This window comes from Sapajus apella, unplaced genomic scaffold (genome assembly GCF_009761245.1).
Source record: "Sapajus apella isolate SASKATOON/1434 unplaced genomic scaffold, GSC_monkey_1.0 scaffold60, whole genome shotgun sequence".
Lineage (NCBI taxonomy): Eukaryota > Metazoa > Chordata > Mammalia > Primates > Cebidae > Sapajus > Sapajus apella.
Genome location: NW_022437000.1, coordinates 1040846 through 1063172, shown reverse-complemented (window position 1 = coordinate 1063172; position 22327 = coordinate 1040846). Strand labels below are relative to the sequence as shown.

General features: G+C 43.1%; 2 protein-coding genes across 7 annotated transcripts in view; both read left to right on the top strand.

Annotated features, from left to right (window-relative positions):
- The window catches only part of TMTC4 (transmembrane O-mannosyltransferase targeting cadherins 4), a 68700-nt gene extending 67236 nt beyond the window's left edge, over positions 1–1464 (top strand). For all 5 annotated transcript variants that reach the window (XM_032246161.1, XM_032246163.1, XM_032246160.1 and 2 more), the window contains one exon: positions 142–1464. In XM_032246161.1, coding sequence (XP_032102052.1) covers positions 142–290 — 149 coding nt within the window. In that variant the 3' untranslated portion in view covers positions 291–1464. The remainder of the gene's footprint in view (positions 1–141) is intronic.
- A 13822-nt stretch (positions 1465–15286) lies between these two features.
- The window catches only part of GGACT (gamma-glutamylamine cyclotransferase), a 57153-nt gene continuing 50112 nt past the window's right edge, over positions 15287–22327 (top strand). The window contains exons 1-2 of one of the 2 annotated variants that reach the window (XM_032246376.1): positions 15287–15376; positions 21203–21374. The gene's annotated coding sequence lies outside the window, so the exon portion shown is untranslated. Of the gene's footprint in view, positions 15377–17123; positions 17674–21202; positions 21375–22327 lie in introns of those variants that run through there. The other variant, XM_032246377.1, reaches the window with a different exon arrangement.

The following is a 22327-nucleotide window of genomic DNA, read 5'->3' as shown; positions in this document are numbered from 1 at the left end:
AGTACAAACAATATTGTTTTATACAATTGACTTTAGAAAACTGTTTACAGAGGATCTGTAATATTTCTTTGTCCAAGAGGGCAGGAATATGGCACATTACTCAGAAGCATTCCCACTGAAATCCATCTCCTGCTATTTCAGCTGTGCTTTATCATCGCTGGGGACATCTAGACTTGGCCAAGAAACACTATGAAATCTCCTTGCAGCTTGACCCCACGGCATCAGGAACCAAGGAGAATTATGGTCTGCTAAGAAGAAAGCTAGAACAAATGCAAAAGAAAGATGTCTGATCCTTTTTCCTTCATGTTTTGAGTTTGAGTGTGTGTGTGCATGAGGCATATCATTAATAGTATGTGGTTACATTTAACCATTTAAAAGTCTTAGACATGTTATTTATTTTATTGATTTTTCTATGAAAACAAAGACATGCAAAAAGATTACAGCACCAGCAATATACTCTTGAATGCTTGATGTGACTTTTGCATTGAAATTGTATTTTTTCAGACAACTCAAATGTAATTCTAAAATTCCAAAAAGTCGTCTTTTTTTTAATTAAACAGAAAAAGAGAAAAAACTATCTTGAGCAACTTTGAGTAGAATTGAACATACATTTAGGATCTGAGCCTTGTCATGTATGGACCAGCAAGCACTACTAAACTTCAGTGATGGCCGAGAAAGGACAGGCTGACTCCTGCAATTTGTATAAATAATGAACTTGTCTGTATATTAGCATTTTTATTTAATGACAAAACAAATTAAGATTCTTGTTTTTTATCTCTTTTTTTAAACAATATACTGTGAACCTCGTTTGTAAGGAAATATTTATTTGTATTTTTATGTTTTGAATAGGGCAAATAATTGAATGAGGAATGGAAATTTTAACGTTAGTGTATCTATTTGCTTATCCCCATAGGAAGAAATTGACTCTTGCAGTAGTTTTTGAATGCTCTGACTTGTGCAGTTTCAATATATAGGAGGTTATATATAATATTTTACATAGACAGTTACTATCAATAGAAAGTTGAAGCCACACTTTAGGCAAGAGCAGGCAGCCTCACATCTTTATTTTTGTTACATCCAGGGTTAAGAGGGCAACACATCTATGTAAGCTGCTTTTTAGTGTTTTTAACTGTAAAGCCATTTTCCATTCCGCTTAATGAAACTACAGACATTACTCTATCCGGAAAATGCAAAATTTTCTCTCAAATGGAGCCACATTCGGGGAATTTGTGGTATTTTTAGGAATTGAGTTGTTCCTGCTGTTTTATTTCATCCAAACAATGTTTTGTTCTTCTCTGTATGCTGTTGACCGAATGATTTCTGCAATCTCTATAATTTCTTACACAGTAAAATTATTACACTAACTAGCATGAAAATGCCATATTGCCTTCTTAATCAATGATTTTTAAGTAGTGAACTTTGTATCCTCCTTTACCTTAAAATGAAATCAAAGTGACCAGATCATCGTTTATGTGGCTTCTGTTTGACTTGGGGACCATTTCATAGAATTGCAGTACAGACGGTGGCTCACGCCTGTAATCCCAGCACTTTGGAGGCCGAGGCGGGTGGATCATGAGGTCAAGAGATCGAGACCATCCTGGTCAACATGGTGAAACCCCGTCTCTACTAAAAATACAAAAAATTAGCTGGGCATGGTGGCAAGTGCCTGTGATCCCAGCTACTCAGGAGGCTGAGGCAGGAGAATTGCTTGAACCCTGGAGGCGGAGGTTGCGGTGAGCCGAGATCGTGCCATTGCACTCCAGCCTGGGTAACAAGAGCGAAACTCTGTCTCAAAAAAAAAGAATTGCAATATAGCGTTAACCAAGTTCAGAGAACAGAGTGACCAGATCCACACTGAGAGGAATTTGATTCTCTGGACTCACTTTCTGGGGGCAGATCTGTGTAGAGTTGTAAGTTAGTAATTGTAACTTCTGGTGGTTGAAGTATATCAAGAAATAAAGTGCTGTGTTTCAAATATTTCCTTTTTTTTTTTTTTTTTTTTGAGATGGAGTCTTGCTCTGCTGGAGTACAGTGGCACCGTCTCAGCTCACTGCAAACTCCCAACTCTCGGGTTCAAGCAATCCTCCTGCCTCAGCCTCCCGAGTAGCTGGGATTACAGGCATGCACCAGCACGCCTGGCTAATTTTTGTATTTTTAGTAGAGACGGGGTTTCACCATGTTGGCCAGGCTGGTCTCAAACTCCTGACCTCAAGTTATCCACCCTCCCCGACCTCCCAAAGTGCTAGGATTACAGGTATGAGCCACCACATGCAGCCTTCAAATATTGCTTAAATGGTTCCAAAACAACAGTAATAATTTATAGCTCTCTTTAGTGGCAAAGACCAACTTTCTCTTATTTATGTTCTTATAGTGCTTCACTGGTCATATAATAGATGCACTGTATGCTTTGTTGACTTTTTTAAAGCAGATTTCTTTTTTTGAAACAGTGCTTGTCTATTGAGAGTAAAGAAAAAATTTCTTACAAAAGCCCCTTCAGGCTTCTTATTATTTTTTTTTTTTTTGGTACCGATTCTAAAACTAGCGTCAAATCAAGATGTGCAAATCTGGATCCCTGCCTACCGATAAATTCCCTTAGCTTTCACTGCTTCAGCTCCCAGCATTTCCATTGTAGCTGTTTTCTTTCCAGAGAGCACAGTGATTGATTTGATTGATACTTCAGGAAGTCTTTGATCTCTGCAGATTCTGGAAGCACGCCACGCTAGCTCTCTTTTCTTCCTTTTCCATCTTAAGGCAGCCACCCTCTTTGTTTCTTGGGCTTCCTTTCCAACCAGACTGAAGTGGAAGGCCGCCTGGCAGTTCTTCTCTTATTTCGTGTCTTTTACTATTTTAATGTTTTTATTGCTAATGACAGTTGGGAGGCAGGAGTCAAAACAAACATGGGGAAATCGCTAGTTTGGGAAATCTCATCATCCTTCTTTTCCTTGATAGCAAACATCATCAAATCTGGAAAGAGCGTTGGAGTTGGGTGTTGGTTTGTTGGGTGGTTTAACATATGTACCACATGTGAAAATGCAATGCTTCTTGCCTGTTCTTGTTTGGATTTTTTAAAATTTAAATGCAGGTTTACATTTGTTTCTCTCCAAGTTCATCCTGTCAGACATAGCCTGCAGGCCTTCACTAGCCCCGGTGAGGTTCTCGTTCTATCATGTGGCTTACAGATGTTCTTTTCTTTTCTTTACTTTTTTGAGCCAGGGTCTCACTCTGTCCCCCAGGCTGAAGTACGTTGGTGCGATCTTGGCTCACTGCAGCCTCTGCCTGTCTCCCAGGTTCAAGTGATTCTCCCACCTCAGCCTTCTAAGTAGCTGGGACTACAGGCACACACCACCATGCCTGGGTAATTTTTATATTTTTTGTAGAGGCGGGGTTTTGCCACGTTGCCCAGGCTGGTCTCAAACTCCTGGGCGCAAGTGACCTGCTTGCCCTGGCTTCCCAAAGTGCTGGGATTACAGGTGTGAGTCACCGCACCTGGCCATTCTTTACATTTTATTTCATATTATTGACAAAATACCAGAACAGGGAGAGCCCTGTACCAAAGTACTGGACATCTATTTCCATACTCACACCCAACCAGCCTGGACTTTGGGGTGAGAAAACCCAGACTTGTGGACCTTGGGCTCTCCCACTGCAGTATCATAGGTAAGACACTGAGCATTGCTCAAACCCAATTCTCATCTGTACAGTGGGGATAAGACGATTCCTCATAGCCATAACAGAGAGCCTTGAGGATCCTCCATATGTGATAGGTTGGATTTTTGAAAGAGGGTCTCTGTTGGGAGTAGACAGATCTGGCCTTAGATACCCTTATTCCCCATTCACCCAACACATACTAAGTGTCTGCTATGTACCAGATACTATCTTAGGCTGTCTAATTACTAAGGTGGGTGGAAGAAGTCACGGTCTCTTATCCTTAGCAGTGGACAGTCCAGTGAGAAAAAGGAATGATCAAAGAGTCGTATGAGGAGAGAGGCCTGTTCTAACTTGGAGAGTGAGGAAAGGGCTCCCTGGGAAGGTGGCTTCCAGATGGAGATTGATAGGCAGGGGGAGGAAGGTCACTCCAGGCTGATGATCTCCAGGTGGGGGGCATTTGACAATGTCTGGGGGTATTTTTGATTGTTACAACTGATTGGAAAGTGCTGGTGGGGAGAGATGCTGCTGCTGTACATGCGATATGTGCAGGACAACCCCGCACAAAAATTACCTGGCCCAAAACATCAGTAGTCCCAAGGTTGAGAAAACCCCGACTACATGGAAGCAATAGCATCTGCAAAGGTCCTGCCATGAGAATGATGAACTCCGAGGAGGCTGGGGAGGGTGCTTGAGAAGGCTGGCCTTGGTGATGATCCAGCTCATACAGGGTTCACAGACCACGTGGTGCTTACCTTAAACTAAGGGAGAATCCAAAGCAGATCAGTGACATGATCCAAGTTAGTGAGGTTTTGACAAGGTCACTCGGCTGCTGGTGAGAAGGGAACTGGAGAGAGGCTAGGAGGATGTGGGCAGAGCACCCAAGAGACCATCCCAGGTGTCCGGCGTTGAGATGAAGGTGACCCTGTGCAGCCCAGTGGCAGTGGGGCTAGAGAAATGTGGACAGATGGGAGTAATGATAAGGAATCAACTAGTGATGGACAGGAGGTGGGTGGTGGGGGAATGAGAGGTGCTAAATGCAATTCAGCACAAGCCACTGAGGGAGAAGCTGGCCTTAAACTACAGAGAGAAGGTTCTTGAGAAGAAACAAGAGATAGAGCACCAAATCACCTGTTTGGCCCTACAAAAGAGGAAATAGGGCTCCCGTGTGTTATGAGGTCCAGATGGGAACAGATGTAGGCACCTCTGCACACATACAGTTGGCCAAGGCCCAGTTGCAGCATTCAGTGGTCATATTACAAGAAGTTCCACCTCTCCGACTCTCAACTTCACATTAGAAAAAAAAAAAAAAAAAAAAAAGGCAGGGTGCAGTGTCTAATACCTATGATCCCAGCACTTCAGGAGGCCAAAGCGGATGGATCACCTGAGGTTAGGAGTTCAAAACCAGCCTGACCAATACGGTGAAACTCTGTCTCTACTAAAAATACAAAAATTAGCCAGGCATGGTGGTGGGCACCTGTAGTTCCAGCTGCTCGAGAGGCTGAGACAGGAGAATTGCTCGAACCCGGGAGGTGGAGATTGCAGTGAGCTGAGATCACACCACTGCATTCCATCCTGAGCACCAGAGTGAGACTCCATCTCAAAAAGATAATTTTTTTTTAAAAAAAGCAGGTAATATCTAATTTGCAAGGTTGTTGTAAAGGTGCAAGTGAATATAAAATGTCTACAGCTGTCCTGTCCAATAAGGTAGCCACTCACCACACATGGCTGGTGAGCACTTGAAACGTGGCCAGTCCACATCAAGATGTGCTATAAACATAAAATACACACTGGATTTTGAAGACCTGGCATGAAAGATTAATGTGAAATCTCAATAATGTTTATATTGATTACATGTTGAAATATTTTAAATACATTGGGTTAAATAAAACATTAAAATTATTTTCCCCATTTTTTAAACTTTTTAATGTGGCTACCAAATTTAAAATTACATCTATGGCTTGCTTTGGAGCTCACTTGATATTTCCAATAGGTAGCGCTGATCTAGAGTATAGTAGGAAATGGGTATACGGTACCTGCCTCACAATCTAATCTGTGTGATTTCTTTTTCTTTCTTTTTTTTTTTTTTTGAGATGGAGTTTTGCTCTTGTTACCCAGGCTGGAGTGCAATGGCGCCATCTTGGCTCACTGCAACCTCTGCCTCCTGGGTTCAAGTGATTCTTCTGCCTCAGCCTCCCTATTAGCTGGGATTACAGGTGCTTGCCAACACGCCCAGCTAATTTTTTGTATCTTTAGTAGAGAAGGGATTTCACTATGTTGGGTGAGGCTGATCTCAAACTCCTGACCTCAGGTGATCCACCCACCTTAGCCTCCCGAAGTGCTGGGATTACAGGCATGAGCCACTGCGCCTGGCCTAATTTGTATTTTTTAAAAGAATATTTATTGCATCTAATTATTCCAATCTAATTAACATTTTCATTCTCATACTCCTACAAGATCTCATCTCATCATCAAAGATGTATTTCTCATCTTTGTCCCTAAGGCTTTCCTAAGTGGACCAGTCTGATGCCCTTTGGAAAACTGGATTCTGTAGGCCTATCGTGATTACATTATAAACTCTTCCTTATAGACTAATTATAGCTAATATATGTTGAAAGAATGGAAATTAGGAAATCATCCTTTTTTTTCTGGTCCCCAATGAGCCAGTTGATTCAAGCAAAGGTCAGCAACAAATAAAATCATTAGATGAAAGGTTGATGGGAAACTGCGCAGGAGGAACAAGGTTGTCACCAGCTGAACCCACCAACCAATTTCTTTTTTTTTTTTTTTTTGAGATGGAGTCTCACCCTGTCACCCCGGCTGTAGTACAATGACATGATCTCTGTTCACTGCAACCTTCGCCTCCTGGGTTCAAGTGATCCTCTGCTTCAGCCTCTTGAATAGCTGGGATTAGAGGTGCACACCACCACACCTGGCTAAGTTTTGTATTTTTAGTACAGGTGGAGTTTTGCCATGTTTGCCAGGCTGGTCTCAAACTCCTGACCTCAGGTGATCCACCAGCCTTGGCCTCCCAAAGTGCTGGGATTACAGGCATGAGCCTCCTTGCCCAGCCTGTGATGGTTGACTTCATATGTTAACTTGACTAGGTAGGTCATGGAATGCCCAGATATTTGGTCAACCATCATTACCCTGATTAATACACTCATGCATCTGCAAGTTGGGCTGGATTCATCCCCAATAGGTCCCCTCTTGCTCCATGCCACGAGCTGGGGTGGCAAAAAGACTGGGACCTGGAATCATCTGTGGTCTTGGTCACTCATGTCTGGCAGTTTGTGCTACTGGCTGTGAGCTCATCTGGAGCTGAGTCCTGGAATGCCAGCACATGGTCTCTCCATGTGGCTGCTTATGCTTCCTCACAGCATGGTGGCTGGGTACCAAGAGAGTCAAGCAGAAGCTATATCAGCTTTTCTGACCTAGCTTTGGCAGTCACAAAGTGTCTCCTGCCACTGTCACAGGTCCATTCAGATTCAAGGGGAGGGAACACAGACCCCACTTCTCCATGGAAGGCATATCAACATCACATTGTAAAAAGACGACATGGAATGGGAAATTTTGTGATGGCATCTTAGAAATCCAATTTCCTTCATAGACCTACATAGCATCTACCTTCCACTTCTAGACTAGTCTTGGGGAAGTAAACCATCAGCAAGGTGAGTCAGAGTCTTGACAGAGGCTCTGCCAAAGACGACACCCAGCAGGTGTTCACATCACTCCAGGCACTCTGGTGCGTTGGTGCCCATTTGGGGATTTATATTTTGAGACATATCATTCATTTCCCCCACCCAACCACGCAGACAGTACTGGCCTCCAATAACATCACAGATTGCTGTTTCTCTCTTCATCCCCTTCTGGTTGGCCTCCACCTCTGGGGGCATACATTTCCACACAGGTGCCCATCCCTTGGATTAGTGCGCCTCCCTCCCTCAGCGATCTCTTGTAAACATGGTATCACTTTCCAAAGCCAAAATCCACCCTGACTCACATCCTACCACATTCTGGGTTGAGGACACAAGAGGCAGAGATTAGAGTGATGCTTCTACAATCCAAGGAAGACCAGGGGCCACCAAAAGCTGGAATAGACAAGAAAAATTCTCCCTTAGAGCCTTACAGGGTAGCGCGGCCCTGCCAATACCTCGATTTCAGACATCCAGCCTCCAGAACTGCAAGAGAATGCGTTTCTGTTGTTCTCAGCCACCCAGTCTGTGGGGCCTCATTACGACAGCCCTAGGGAACTAATACAGCAAGTCACTTAATCTTTCAGCACCTTGGCTTCCCTGTCTGTAAAACAGGGAGCATAACTACCTTTTTCACAGAATTATTCAGAGATTTACATGAGAAAAGACATGTAAAGTCCTGGACTGGCGCTTGGTATATCAAGATATTTGATAAGTAACTGAAGAGGGGGAACCCTTTACTTTTCTTGTTTCTATTCTATAATTATATGACCCAGAAACAATATCAGATTTATATGTTGATTTTTCGGGGGATGGGAGACAGGATCTCGCTTTGTCACCCAGGCTGGAATACAGTGGTGCAATCTCAGTTCACTGCAGCCTCAACCTCCTGGGCTCAAGCAATCATTTTGCCTCAGCCTCCTGAGTAGCTAGGACCACAGGCATGTGCCACCATGCTGGGATAATTATTATTTTTTTTTTTTTCAGTAGAGACAAGTTCTCCCTATAATGCCCAGGCTGGTTTTGAACTCCTACTTCAGCCTCCCAAAGTGCTGAGATTATAGGCATGAGTCACCACACCTGCGCAATCACTTATTTTCTGACTAGTTCAAGTATTTTTAATCAGTTACATTGTTTATCAAAATTGCCTGAGTGTCCTACATTTCTAATTATTTATTTTTAAATATGTAGCATTTCCCAAAGACCAATAAAATTTTCTTCTTCCTACTCATAAGTGTTTAAGAAAATGTTTTCTCTCTTGATTTAAATTCTACTTTTATCCATCTTTTAAAAACAATTTTGTCACAGCAGTTAAATTTTGATAGCCTTAATTTTGATGGCTAGACTTGAGATTTGTCTTGAGGAATATCAAAACTACTCATTTCTAGATCTTTCTGATAAAGCATATGGATGATAGCTTTTACAGTACTGGCCTAGGAAACTGCAGACCTGAGCAAACAAGGTGGTGGGGTGGAAAGAACATGGGAGCAGTTGTGTGAGAGCTGTACTAGGATTGACTTCACTGACATGTGTCTTTTAAGTTCCAAAAACACAATTAGATAAAAAAACCAATTCCAATCCTTCAGTTAGTTACCTGGAACCTGGGATGAATCTGTTAATTACTCCATGCCTCAGTTGATTCTAATAAAAATAAATGGTAGTGACACAGGATTTTCTTCTCAGTCATTTTGCAAGATGCAACACCCCGCCCAAGCCTCACTCAACCACACTACCTGCTGCAGTAGACAGCCTGCCCACTCAGCCTACTCAGGCCCAGTCTGGCTTATGCACGGGTTCCTGAGTTTTTGTTCCACACCCAAGAAGAATGAGGATTCACTGACAAAGAATGAGCAAGGTGGGGTTACTGAGTGATGAAACAGCTTTCATGGAGAGGGCACGGGGTGGGGGTCCCCCTACTCAAAGGTGGGAAAGTCCTCCTAATATAGCTGAGTCTGGGGCTTTTGAAGGGCTCAGAATGGGGGAGGGGCAGCCTGTAGGCAGTATTGGAAAAGACAACATTTGATTGGTTAAAAGTCATTATTCAGAAAGAATCAGGAAAGGGTGGGCAAACAGGAACAGAAGTTCTGACTCTGTTCTGGGTTGTGGGCTTCATCCTGGACCAGCAGTCTGGTCTTTCGGCCTTCAGGCTATTTCTGGCTTGAAGGTGGGGTTTCACTGGGGACCTGCCCTATACGCCTAGGCATTTGGCTGCCTCCTGTCACTATAGGAGTTGTCCTTGCTTTGGTTAATTTCTCCTCTATGAAATGATAAGATTGGAATAACCCAGGCGCCTTCAAAAATACCAAGATGCTTAACCCTTTTTTTTAAAAAATGAAATCTTATAGAGAAGTTCACTGGAAGAAGTTATAAAGGTGAGCTGCTTTGCATGCTCATGCAAATCCCCATCAAAATCTGTTGTGAAATGTCATAAAGTTTGAAGTGCCAACATCTGCATGGAAATAAAGTATTTTGAAGGTTTCTGGTCCTGATATGGCCTGATAGGGTAAAAAAAAAAAAAAAAGTATCTCAGACTGAAAAAGTAAACTTCTGCCCCCTGTCGCCCATCAGGCTGAGATAATACAGATAACAACAGCAGCAGAGGGAGCAGGAAACAGGTTCTCCAAGGACACATTGATGTCATATCAGGTTAAATAACCCCCATCTTTGGGTGCTTGTTGCTGTCTTACTGAGAAGCCTTATTCTGGAAAAGCATTGACTACCAGAAGCTTTGCTGTTTGAAGTCATCAGGAGTGAAGCATCTCAATTGCCTGGGGAATCTAAGTCTCTTTGAAACAAGCAGCGTTGATTTCCAACCTGGGTGCAGAGCTTCCCTTAAAGGGTTTCTGGGTGTGCCAATTGGCATCTGTCATAACTTTGTAGTCTCCAAGGACACAGACCCCCAGACTCCAGACCTGATGTTGACCTGTGCTCACAGCCCTGTCTGCCCTGAACCTGTCAAAACCCTCTTTCCTTTAAATTTCACCTCCAATCCTCCCCTCCCCTAAGTCTTCAAACTGTTACCTTTGCTGAGGCATCCCAGGGTTCCTCTGGCCTCCGTCTTCTCTCCTTGCAACGAGCCAATAAACCTGACTTTATCCGACTACAGTTTGCACCTGGTGATCTTTGATTGGGCTCAGACAGGCCACACACCGATCGAAGCAGAAGAAATTCTCCCTGGTCTTTACTATTTAATGCAAGAATAAGGATCAAACAGATCATGTACTTGAAAGCGCTTCACCGAGAGAACTACACGTATAGAATTATTTACTGGAACTAATACTTTTAACAAACAGGTTCAAATATAAATGATTAGTCCTGATAATATACATTTCAGGGGATATTACCCAGCTTCCCCATTTAAACCTCATGTTAAGAGCACGGGTTTTCAGCTCAGCTGTCTGTGAGTTCAAGCTGTTATACTCTCGTTTACTGGCAGTGTACCTTTGAGTTATTTTACCTCTCAGAGTCATTTCACAGGTAGAATGGGGATAATAATATCCGGTTCATACTATTGTTCAGAGGATGACACGAGAAGAGTCATGTGCTGCCTGGTCTATGAGGACCACTGAATATGCATTCATTCCCTACACTGACCACTCAAAGGGAGCCAAGCTACATTTCATTTTGTAATGTCTACATTTCTAGACACCAGATTAGCATTCTTTCCTCAAAAAAGCTACTGTTTGGCTAGCAGGCCAATGACTTGATGGGCAGCAAGAAGATAGGGTTAGAGATGGGTGTGGTTAGAGCTGCCTACAGCTCTTTCAATGTCATTAGCTTTGAGCATGGTGGATAGTATATTTGGCTGGTCAGATTACTTCTGAGAATTCTTACAGTTGTTCTCATATTCATGATTAGGGATTTATTCAACAAAACTAAGGAAATAATCTCATCTAGTGCTTTGTTCCGGTCTTTGCTTGTTGTTCCTGAAATTACGGAAGATGGCAAGAATAGCATAAACCACCTCAACTGCAATTGCTTAGAAAATTTCATATACTTTTTTTTTTTAAGAGACTGCATATCTTTTGTGGAGAAAAAGGTCAATGCCTCATTCACAAAAACCTGATGGCAACCCACATCATCTTTAAAACATTAATTCGAGAAATACTGGGATTGAATTTAATGTAAGTGAACTTAGTTTTAGGAGGTTGGTTTTCTCTGCTCATTAATTTGTCATGGAAATTGTTTAGCAGTGAGACGTGTTGTAACAGTAAAATAACCACACAGAAATAATCCTGCTGTTTTTAAACTTAACAACAACTTTTTAGAGACAGGTTTAGAAATGAAAGGAATGCAATGATTTGCAGAATATACGCTACTTGTTGTCTTTTGCACACACGTTTTCTAAATTAGCCTAATTAATCCTATGCTGAAACTGGAGAGTCTTCTTGTTAAGTTCATATTGATTTACACAGGAAAATGATCAAAAAGTAAACCCATGGCGTGAGGTGCTTGAAACATACACAGGAAGCATTAAGGTCCGGACTTGTGAAGTTGGGATCGTTAGGGAGACAGTTGCCTAAATCAACTGTTACAGAAAGGAGAGGAAGGTGTTGAAACAGAGGCCAGAGCAAGAAACACAGTTTGCAGAGAGGGCAAACTTTCTGAAAAAGGGAAGACGTTGAGTATTTTAGGCTTTAGAGTCCACATGGTCTCAGCAGCAGCTGCTCAATGCTGCTGTTGTCCTGTGAAGGCAGTCACAGACAATGTCAACAAACAAAATTGTACATACAGACACTGAAACTTACATCTCATGAACTATTATGACTCTTTTGATTTTTTTCCAAGTATTTAAAAAATGTAAAACTCATTATTAGTTTGAAGGCCATAGACAACCAGGTGGTGGGTTGGATTTAGTCTGCAGGCTACTTAGCCCCAAAGATGATGATTGAATAGTTTACTGGAATAATTTGATAATATTTCAGTGGATTTGATGGTGTTATTCAGGTGGACTTCAAGTCCGTTATATAGCCTCTCCTCTCAGTTGTTTATTTCACATTATAGCTATAGTTTCAAGAGATACAGGGGATATCTTCCCCTCTATTGGGTGGTACTTGCAATGCTGGAAGCATGTGGGAGAGGTAACACGAAGAGGAGGCTGGCCTCGTTTGCATAATATTAAGTGGCAACATATTTAGTTCAATAGGAATACAAATTAGACATCTATTACACCCAGGTCTGGAGAACAGAGCTCAACAATTACCTGCTCTGATTTAGGTAATGCAAATACCAAACTGGTTAATTCTGGTTATAGACAATTTGCTGGCTTAAATCCTTGGAGCTGATGAAGAAACTGTTTGCTGAGCTTTGAACAGGTGCTGATACGATTTGGGTCTATGTCCCCACCCAAATCTCATGCTAAATTGTAATCCCTAGTGTCGGAGGAGGGGCCTGGTGGGAGGTGATTGAAGCATGGGGCAGATTTCCCCCGGCTGCTCTCGTAATAGTGAGTTCTCACAAGATCTGGTTGTTTAAAACTGTGTGGCACCTCCTCCTTTACTCTCTCCTTCTCCTTCTCTCACCATTTAAGATGTGACTCTTCCCTCTTCACCTCCTGCCATAACTGTAAGTTTCCTGAGGCCTCCCCAGCCACACTTCCTGTACAGCCTGTGGAACTGTGAGTCAATGAAACCTCTTTTGTTTATAAATTACCAAGTGTCAGGTAGCTTTTTATAGCAATGCATGAACAGACTAACACAGGTGCATAGTGATTTGCTGGCTGCATGACCCTAAGCCTAGAGGATGTGGGGGTTTGTAGAACGGCAGAGCAAAGGGGCCAGAATGAGCAGAGGTGAACCCTTTGCAGTGAATGACTCAATTGTACCATTTGAATGCAACGAAACAGACTTGGTGAATCAACCCACTTCCTAAAAGCAGTTGGCTTGCCAAGGGGTCCTGAGTAACTGACCAACCCTAAACTGACAAGCCCAGGACCTGCCTAGACTGACCACAGTCTGTTTTTCTTGAGACACTTTGTGACTTTTGTCTCTATGAGACCCTCGCTTTGTCTTTACAATGACACACACTGTATGGAGTGTGTCCATACACAAGAAAATCCTCATTTAGCACCGTCTGTCCACCTGCAGAATCTTAGACCCTACTCCTGGCTGACTGAGCCAGAATATGCATTTTTCAACAAGATCCTGGGTTGATTCATATGTACATTAAAGTTTGAGAAGCACTGAGGTACATCCTCAAAAGACGATGGTCTCAAACTTGAACTGGCATCACTCTTTAAAATGTCCATCTCTGGGCTCCACCCTCCCGTGTGGCTGGAGAGTGTACATTTCTAAATACCCAGGTGCTGCCAATAGGAGACTGTACATTTGCTGAATACCCTGGTGCTGCCAATGCTGCTGGACTGGGACCACATTTCAAAAACTGCTCTTAAAACTGTGAGCTGTTTTTCAAGAAGTTAAACTGAAGTCTTCATCCCACAGATCCTATTCTATGTTAGATCGGGCTTTCCCAACCTTACCTGGTGATAGATACAACTTAACATTTGTCTTGGCTAGGCACTGTGGCTCATATCCGTAATCCCAGTGCTTTAGGAGGCTGAAGTGGCCAGATTGCCTGAGGTCAGGGGTTCAAGACTAGCCTGGACAATATGGTGAAATCCTTTCTCAACCAAAAATAGAAGAAACTATCTGGGCGTGATGGTGCATGCCTGTGGTCCCAGCTACTCAGGAGGCTGAGGTGGGAGGATCACTTGCACCTGAGAAGCAGAGGTTGCAGTGAGCCCATATCATGCTACTATGCTCCAACCTGGGTGACAGAGCGAAAACTCATCTCAAAAAACAAAACAAAAAACAAACAAAAATTTGTCTTGTCTGTCATCTTTAATTTTCCTTTATCAGAAGAATTATTCATTTGCCTCACTTTCCTTTGCTGACGTGATTTTCCTCCCTCAAGAAATAAAGTGGAATCATTCTTGCCCTTCAAAAAAATTAAGATTACTGCTCTTATAAGTTTCTCTTATACATTTCAATTTAATCATGAAGTTTTCTTAATACATTTCAATTTAATCATGAAGTGTCCAAGACAAGAAAAAAACTCTATGAAAACCAATGACTTATGTACCTGATGGTTTAGATTTCTCCTGGAATTATACATCTGTTCAAAATACAATCATATCTGCATTGTTAGAAATCTTTGGATAAAAACCAGATTATATAAAGATTTCAATCAGTCCACATCCCTAAGAAAGTAGAAAGGGCAGGAAATGATTAAGGGGGATTATTACTAATCTGATAAACACAGATTTGTGTCTTTCGGAGAGACAGAAGTGTCACTCTCCGTATCTGTGCCATTCCTACCACCTGGCCCCCAAGTGGCATTGCTTTAACCCAAAGTCTGTAGGGAAAAATTCCTCTTCCGCTTTTGGTTCTCAGTCCTATAATTTCTGGGCTGAAATGAGTCTTGGGGCTAGGGGAGAGGTGATGTCATCCTTCCACTCCTCCTCCGACCACAGTTTCATTTTAAAAGAGTATTGGTGAATACGTGGGCAGTATGTGGCTAGGTGACGGTCTGTACTTAGCATCAGGGCTGTGTGCGTGCTCAGCTGGGGGCCTTGGTGATGTGGCTTGCATCCCCAGGTGTGTCTGAGCTTGGGTTCATTTGTGCGTGCTGGTGTGTCCATCTGATGTGGCAGGTCCCCAAGCCCGTGGAGACGTCTGTGAGTCTCTGAGGCCCAGGTGTGTCTGGGTTCACACGCAGTTGGGGCTTGATCCTGAGTACTCAGGTGTGTTAGGGTAGATGTGACTGCTGTGGGGCGTCCTCAGGTGTGTGAAGCTGGTTGCGCTGTGCCTGCGGCGGGCGGGGGGGGTCTTCGGAGGGCATCGGCGTGGGTGGGTCTGGCTGTTAGGCGTACAGGTGTGCCCGCGGCCAGGTGTGTGCGAGGGCGCCGCAGGGGCGGGAGGGCCTCGCGTTCCGCCTGCAGGGGGCGCCGCCCGGGGCGGCCTGGGAGCGCAGGCGCGGGCCAGGCCCTGCATTTCCGCCCCGACCCGGCCCTCCCCGACGGCGCCGGCTGCCGGCAGGTGAGGAGCTGCGCGCGGGCGGGGGTCGGGGACGCGTCTGCTCCGCCCCCCGCGCGGGGTGTCCTGGGGCGCGCGGGGTGTCCTGGGGCTCGCAGGGACTCGGGGCGTCGCTCCCTGCGCGGCGTCCGGGCCGCGGCCGCAGCACCCGGCGCCCGGGCTGGCGAAGGAGGCGGCCTGGGGCGCCGCCGGCGGGGCCAGCCGGAGGGAGGGGACAGTGGGCCCCAAACGCGTCCTCCCAGCGGCGCGCTTGCGGAAACGGGCGGAGGGCGGCCAACGCCAGGAGCCGCCTGACGCACCGGCGCTGCTGCTTCCCTGCAGAGGAAACGCCACCGCCGCCTTTCAGAGGACTCCGAGCTGAACCGGGCTAACGCTTCCCAGAGTTGTTTTTAATTTTAAAGACTTCCTGTTTGTAAGGAGACTAAAAGTTGCAAAAGAAATCTAAAAACATGTCCTGGCACTTGTGAATTTCTGATCTAAGGTTTCTTTGGAGCCATTAGTGAAACTTCTGAAATTTTGGAGAAACTTACTGCCTTGATTATTAATTATGGTTATCACTGCTGTTTGACTCTCTGAGCCAAGGACAACGCCGCAGGCTCAGAAGCCGACTTAGCTGTTTTTTTTGAACACAGCTTCTTAACACCACGCTTAGTTGATTAATATTGAAGTGATAAGAAAACGCACTAGATTTGTGGCTTTTTTTTTTTCCTTTTCTGAGACGGAGTCTCACTCTGTCACCCAGGCTGGAGTTGCAGTTGCATGATCAGCTCACTGCAGCCTCCCAGGTTCAAGCAATTCTTCTGCCTCAGCCTCCTGAGTAACTAGGATTGCAGGTGTGCGCCACCATGCCCAGCTAATATTTTTGCATTTTTAGCACAGATGGATGGTTTCACCATGTTGGCCAGGATGGCCTGAAACTCCTGACCTCGTGGTCTGCCCGCCTTGGCCTCCCAAAGTTCTGGGATTACAGTCGTGAGCCACTGCACCTGGCCTGTGGCCTTTTTTAAAAGGTTATTCATTTTGCTAAATGTCCCAGAAATTAATTAAAAACTAAAAGTGACCTTTACAAAGTGTAGGTCTTACACACACGAACGTGTCCTTATGTGTGTTTACCTGTCAATGAAGACTTTTCCCTATCCTCATTCAATTTATTGAATCCTCAGGTGAGGAGCACCTGCAGTTTGCCCTTATTTTCCCAAAATGCTTTGTTTTCCTGAAACTATTTGCAGGAGAAGCCAGACTTTCCTGAATAAGCAGACCACTGTGCTCTAGTAGAGATTTGTATTATAAAAGTTGAGTTTGCAAAATTAATTTCTAGTTGGTGGATTTTTGTATGGAAATAATTTGGGCTAGTTGACTTTACTAACTGGACGTTAATTACTACCAGTTAGGAGAGGATGGTTATTTGTGGCGATCTTGGATATCAGGTAGCAGTAAGTAGAATAGAAGAGGGATTTAAAAATTATCTGAGCTGGGTGCAGTGGCTCACGCTTGTAATCCCAGCACTTTGGGAGTCCGAGGCGGGCAGATCACGAAGTTAAGAGTTATAGACCAGCCTGGCCAACACAGTGAAACACTGTCTCTACCAAAATTACAAAAAAAATTAGTTGGGCATGGTGGCAGGTTCCTATAATCCCACCTACCCCTGAAGCTGAGGCAGGAGAATCGCTTGAACCCAGGAGGCGGAGGTTGCAGTGAGCCGAGATTGTGCCACTGCACTCCAGCCTGCACAACAGAGCTAGACTCCGTCTCAAAAAAAAAAAAAAAAAAAAAGATCTGTTCATTTTTCTATTAGTAAGATTTCCAATTTATGTCCATTCTTGAAGTCATTGGAAAGCTTTGCACCAGCCTTGAGCCAGGGCACCAGCAGGCTGGTGTGGAGGTGTATGTAGTGCAGCAGTGTCACCAAGGAAAGGTGACAATAAGAGGACAAAATCATGCACTTCACAGTCCTCTCTAGAACATCCTCCATCTAAGCAAAATCTATTAGGAATTTTAAGAGGCCTCAGTTAAACATGGCTGCCCAGTGTCCTGCTGAACAGGAATTCATTCTTCAGTTGAAGCTCAATTGTCAGTAAGACTGCTGAGAACAGGGCAGTGGTGTTTAGGCTGTGAGGCCCCTTGACTGCGGAGCTTGCTCCATAAAATGTGTCATGATAACCCCTGAGACGGATTTACAGAAAAGACTCAGCTATTGGAAGTCTCTGGGATTGTATGGCATCATGAGGTAACAGAGCTGGTAAACAGCTAGAATGTAGAGAAGAAGGAAACCAGCAGCAGCTTGCTGTTGGAGCTGAGAGGTGAGTGCTCACTGGAGGGCCAGGAGAAGGTCAAAGTTGGACAGACCTTAAGCAGAGAGTGATATGTTGTTGGTGGTGGTTTTTTTGTTGTTTTTTTTTTTTTGAGACAGTCTTTCTCTTGTCGCCCAGGCTGGAGTGCAGTGGCGCGATCCCCGCTCACCTCAATCCCCGCCTCCCAGGTTCAAGATATTCTTCTGCCTCAGCATCCTGAGTAGCTGGGATTACAGGCACCTGCCACCATGCCTGGTTAATTTTTGTCTTTTTAGTAAAGATGTGGTTTCACCATGTTGGCCAGGCTGGTCTTGAACTTCTGACCTCAGGTGATCCACCCAACTCAGCCTCCCAAAGTGTTGAGATTACAGGCATGAGTCACCGTGCCTGGCTGAGAATGGTTTTTTTATAGGCAGAGGAGTGGAAGGGTTGGCCAACACCATGAGCAAAAACAAGAAGCTGAAAATGACAGAATGTTCAGAGAAAGGCAAACAACTGGTGTGCTGAGGCTTGACTCCGTGTGGAGAGGAGGGATGCGGCCGGGGGTGGTGGGTGCCTGGAAAGCAAGGCTCTTGATGATAACCTCTACTTTTTGATCAAGGTTCTGTTTTTTTTTTCCAGTTTTTTTTTTTTTTTTGCTTCATTAGGCCAACTTTAAGCAAATGTAAAAACACAGTGAAGTCGCATAATGAATTTCCAAATATCTATCAAATGGACTTCACAAGTCTTGTTTGGAGTTTAAACCAGTTTATTCCAGACAACGTGGCATTTCACCCCTAAATGGTTCAGTGTGCTTCTCCAAAGAGAGGGCATTTGCTTGTATAACCATAATGTAATTATCACCTCCTGATGAAATTGACAGTAATTCCTTAACATTTTCTAAAACCTAGTCCATGATCAAATTTCCTTGATCACCTCAAAAATGCACTTATTTTTACTGTTGGTTTGTTTGAATCCAAATCCAGACAAGAATTTGTTGACTGTTATCCTTTCATTTTATTTTAGAGACAGGATCTAGCTCTGTTGAGATCACAGCTCACTGTAACCTCGAATTCTCTGATTCAAGCCATCCTCCCGCCTCAGCCTCCTGAATAGCTGGGATTGTAGGCGTTTGCCACAATGCCCAGCTTTTTTTTTTTTTTTAATTTTTTTTTTTATTTTAGTTTTTGTAGAGACAGGTCTTGCTGTGTTGCCCAGGCCGATCTTTTTTTTTTTTTTTTTTTTTTTTGAGATGGAGTCTCACTCTATCGCCCAAGCTGGAGTGCAGTGGCACAATCTTGGCTCACTGCAATCTCTGCCTCCTGTGTTCAAGCAATTCTCCTGCCTCAGCCTCCCAAGTAGCTGGGATTACAGGTGCCCACCACCATGCCCCACTAATTTTTTTGTATTTTTAGTATAGACGGGGGTTTCACTATGTTGTCCAGGCTGGTCTCAAACTCCTGAACTCAAGGGCTCCACCTGCCTTGGCCTCCCAGAGTGCTGCTATTACAGGCGTGAGGCACCGTGCCCAACTGTTGTCTCTTTCAGCCTAGGGCAGGGGTGGCAAATGTCTTTGTGAAGGGCCAGATACCAGCTCTTTTAGGTTTTGCAGGCCCAGTGGTCTCTGCCTCAACTGCTCAGCTCTGCCATTGTCATGCAGAACCAGCCCGGAGTGATAGTAAATGGATAAGCATGGCTGTGTTCCAGTAATATTTAATTTCCAAAGCTTTTGTGTTTTAAAATCAACCCACAGGCTGGACTTACCCATAGGCTGTGGTTTGCTGACCCAGGTCTAGAGCAGCCTTTGTGGGTTTCTTTAATGCCAGTGACTGTCCATGTTACTTGGTTGATTGCCTGTAGGGTACCTCACATTCTGGATCTGTAGGCCACTTTTCGTGGATTATGGTTCGGCCTGCTTCTCTGTCTCCTACATTCCTGTAAACTGGAAGTTAGATCTAGAGGCTTAATTAGGTTCATGCTTGCCATTTTTGGCAAGTCTACTTCAGAAGTGGTTTGAATTTTTTTAAATCTAAATTTTTCTGACTTTAAAGACTTGGAAACCTTCATCAAAGAAGCTCAACATTACCAAAATAGGAGCTCAGCATGACTAAAATAGGCTTTGCCTGATGGCTAAGAATACACTCTTTTTCTTTCCCTGCTTACTTTTCTTATTTGTACGATAGTATATACCTGTTATTTCTCAAGGAGATCTTTTTTGATTTGTAAGTTTTGTGGATACCTAGTAGTAGGTGTATATGAGATACATGTATAATAATAAACCCTCATTACAGGGTGTATGAGATACAATGTGTAATAAACCCTTATTACAGGGTATATGGGATACAATGTGTAATAAACCCTCATTACAGGGTATATGGGATACAATGTGTAATAAACCCTCATTACAGGGTATATGGGATACAATGTGTAATAATAAATCCTCATTACAGGGTATATGGGATACAATGTGTAATAATAAACCCTCATTACAGGGTATATGGGATACAATGTGTAATAAACCCTCATTACAGGGTATATGGGATACAATGTGTAATAATAAACCCTCATTACAGGGTATATGGGATACAATGTAATAAACCCTGATTACAGGGTATATGGGATACAATGTGTAATAATAAACGCTCATTAAAGGGTATATGAGATACAATGTGTAATCCCTCATTAAAGGGTGTATGAGTTACAATGTATAATAATAAACGCTCATTACAGGGTATATGAGTTACAATGTGTGATAATAAACCCTCATTACAGGGTTTAGGAGATATGTGTAATAAACCCTCATTACAGGGTATATGAGATACAATATGTAATAATCACATCAGGGTGAATGGGGTATCCATCACATCAAGCATTTATCGTTTGTGTTACAATCTGATGATACTCTCTTAGTTATTTTTAAATGTACAATTACATTATTACTGACTATAGTCACCCTGTTGTGCTATTGAATACTAGATTGTATTCCTGCTTTCTGTGTTTTTGTACCCATTAACCATCTCCACTTTCCCCCAACCCCCAACTACCCTTCCCAGCCTCTGGTAACCATCATTCTGATCCCTATCTCAGTGAGTTCAATTGTTTTAATTTCTGGCTCCCACAAATGAGTGAGAACATGCGAAGTTTGTCTTTCCGTGCCTGGCTTATTTCACTGAATATAATGGCCCCCAGCTCCACCATATTGTTGTAAATGACAGGATCTCCTTTTTAATGGCTGAATAGTACTCCATTGTGTGTATGTAGCACATTTTCTTTATCCATTCATCTGCTGATGGACACTTACCAAGGAGGTCTTGAGAACTTGGAGCCCTTTCTCTAGGTCACTGGGAACATTCCTCTATTCAAGGCATTCTTTGGCCCCTCAAGCATGTGGACTACATTTTTGCACTGAATAAAAATATATTCCTTCATTGGGCATGTGCCGAGGGTGCGAGATTGCTTTCTAACGGGAGTTAGGTCATTTATGTTTGTTTTTAAGCCCCTTGTCTCTTAAACATTTAACTTTCTTCACTTGACTACTTCTTATCTCACCTCCCAACAGGACTGAAAACTGGATATTTGGTCCCCATGGACCTTCTGGTCACCATGTGAGTTGGACTTACTTTTCCTTGAGTCATTTGGAAGGACTGTGAAGTCCAAAGTTGTTAAGACTCTCAGGCTTACGGAGGTTCTGGATTCCAAGGCAACATTTCTTTGAAGAAACAAGCTTACAGGTGAGAACTGTTAACCTCTATTCTAGAGTGTTCATTGCTCTGAAATTCTAGAGCACCAGAGGAAGTATGCTGACAAATAGTTGGAAGCCCTTGTCTGTCAGTCATTTTAGTAGTGGGGGAGCCAAGTATGGTGGCTTATACCATAATTTCAGCACTTTGGGAGGCTGAGGCAGGAGGATCATTTGATCCCAGGAAGTTGAGGCTGCAGTGAGCTGTGATTACACCACTGCTCCAGCCTGGGTAACAGAGAATTAATTTTTTAAGTTTTTAATTAAAAAATTAAGGGAGGAGGGAAAAGGAAGGAAAGAATAGTAGGGAAACTGTATGCTCATTTCTGCATCTATTTTTCTATGGGGTTGTGGTCTTTTCTTTTGATTTATAAGAATTATACATTGAGAATACTAATTTTTTGTCATATATATACTATAACTATTTCCACCCCATTTTTTGTACTTTGTGTAATACAATCTCTAGGCTTTGCAAAAAATTTTTAATTTTACATAGTTAAAAATGTCAGTCTTCCCTTTACAGTGTCTTTGTGTTGTGTTTTGCTTAGAAAGACCTGCCCATTTTAAGGTTTCTTTTTAAAATTCATGTTAACACAGATAAAGGAAACTGTAATGAGAGCTGGGAACATGTGATTCTGAAAAAGACTATTGAAGGGGAGTATTTCTACCAGAAAATATAATACCAAACTAATGCTGGCATTAAGATTGGCCCTATGTTGATAAGTGTTGAAGTTGGGAGATGAGTATTTGAGATTTCCTTATATCATTATCCTACTTTTGTACATATTTTACTTTCCATAACAGAGGGTTTTTTTTTTTTCCACCAAGAAAAGAATAGCAGGGGGAAATTATATCTTTGTCCCATTCATTCATATTCAGCAGCTATTTATTAATAGCTGTTCTGAACACTGGAGGGTATCATGTTTTTTTTTTTTTTTTTTTTTT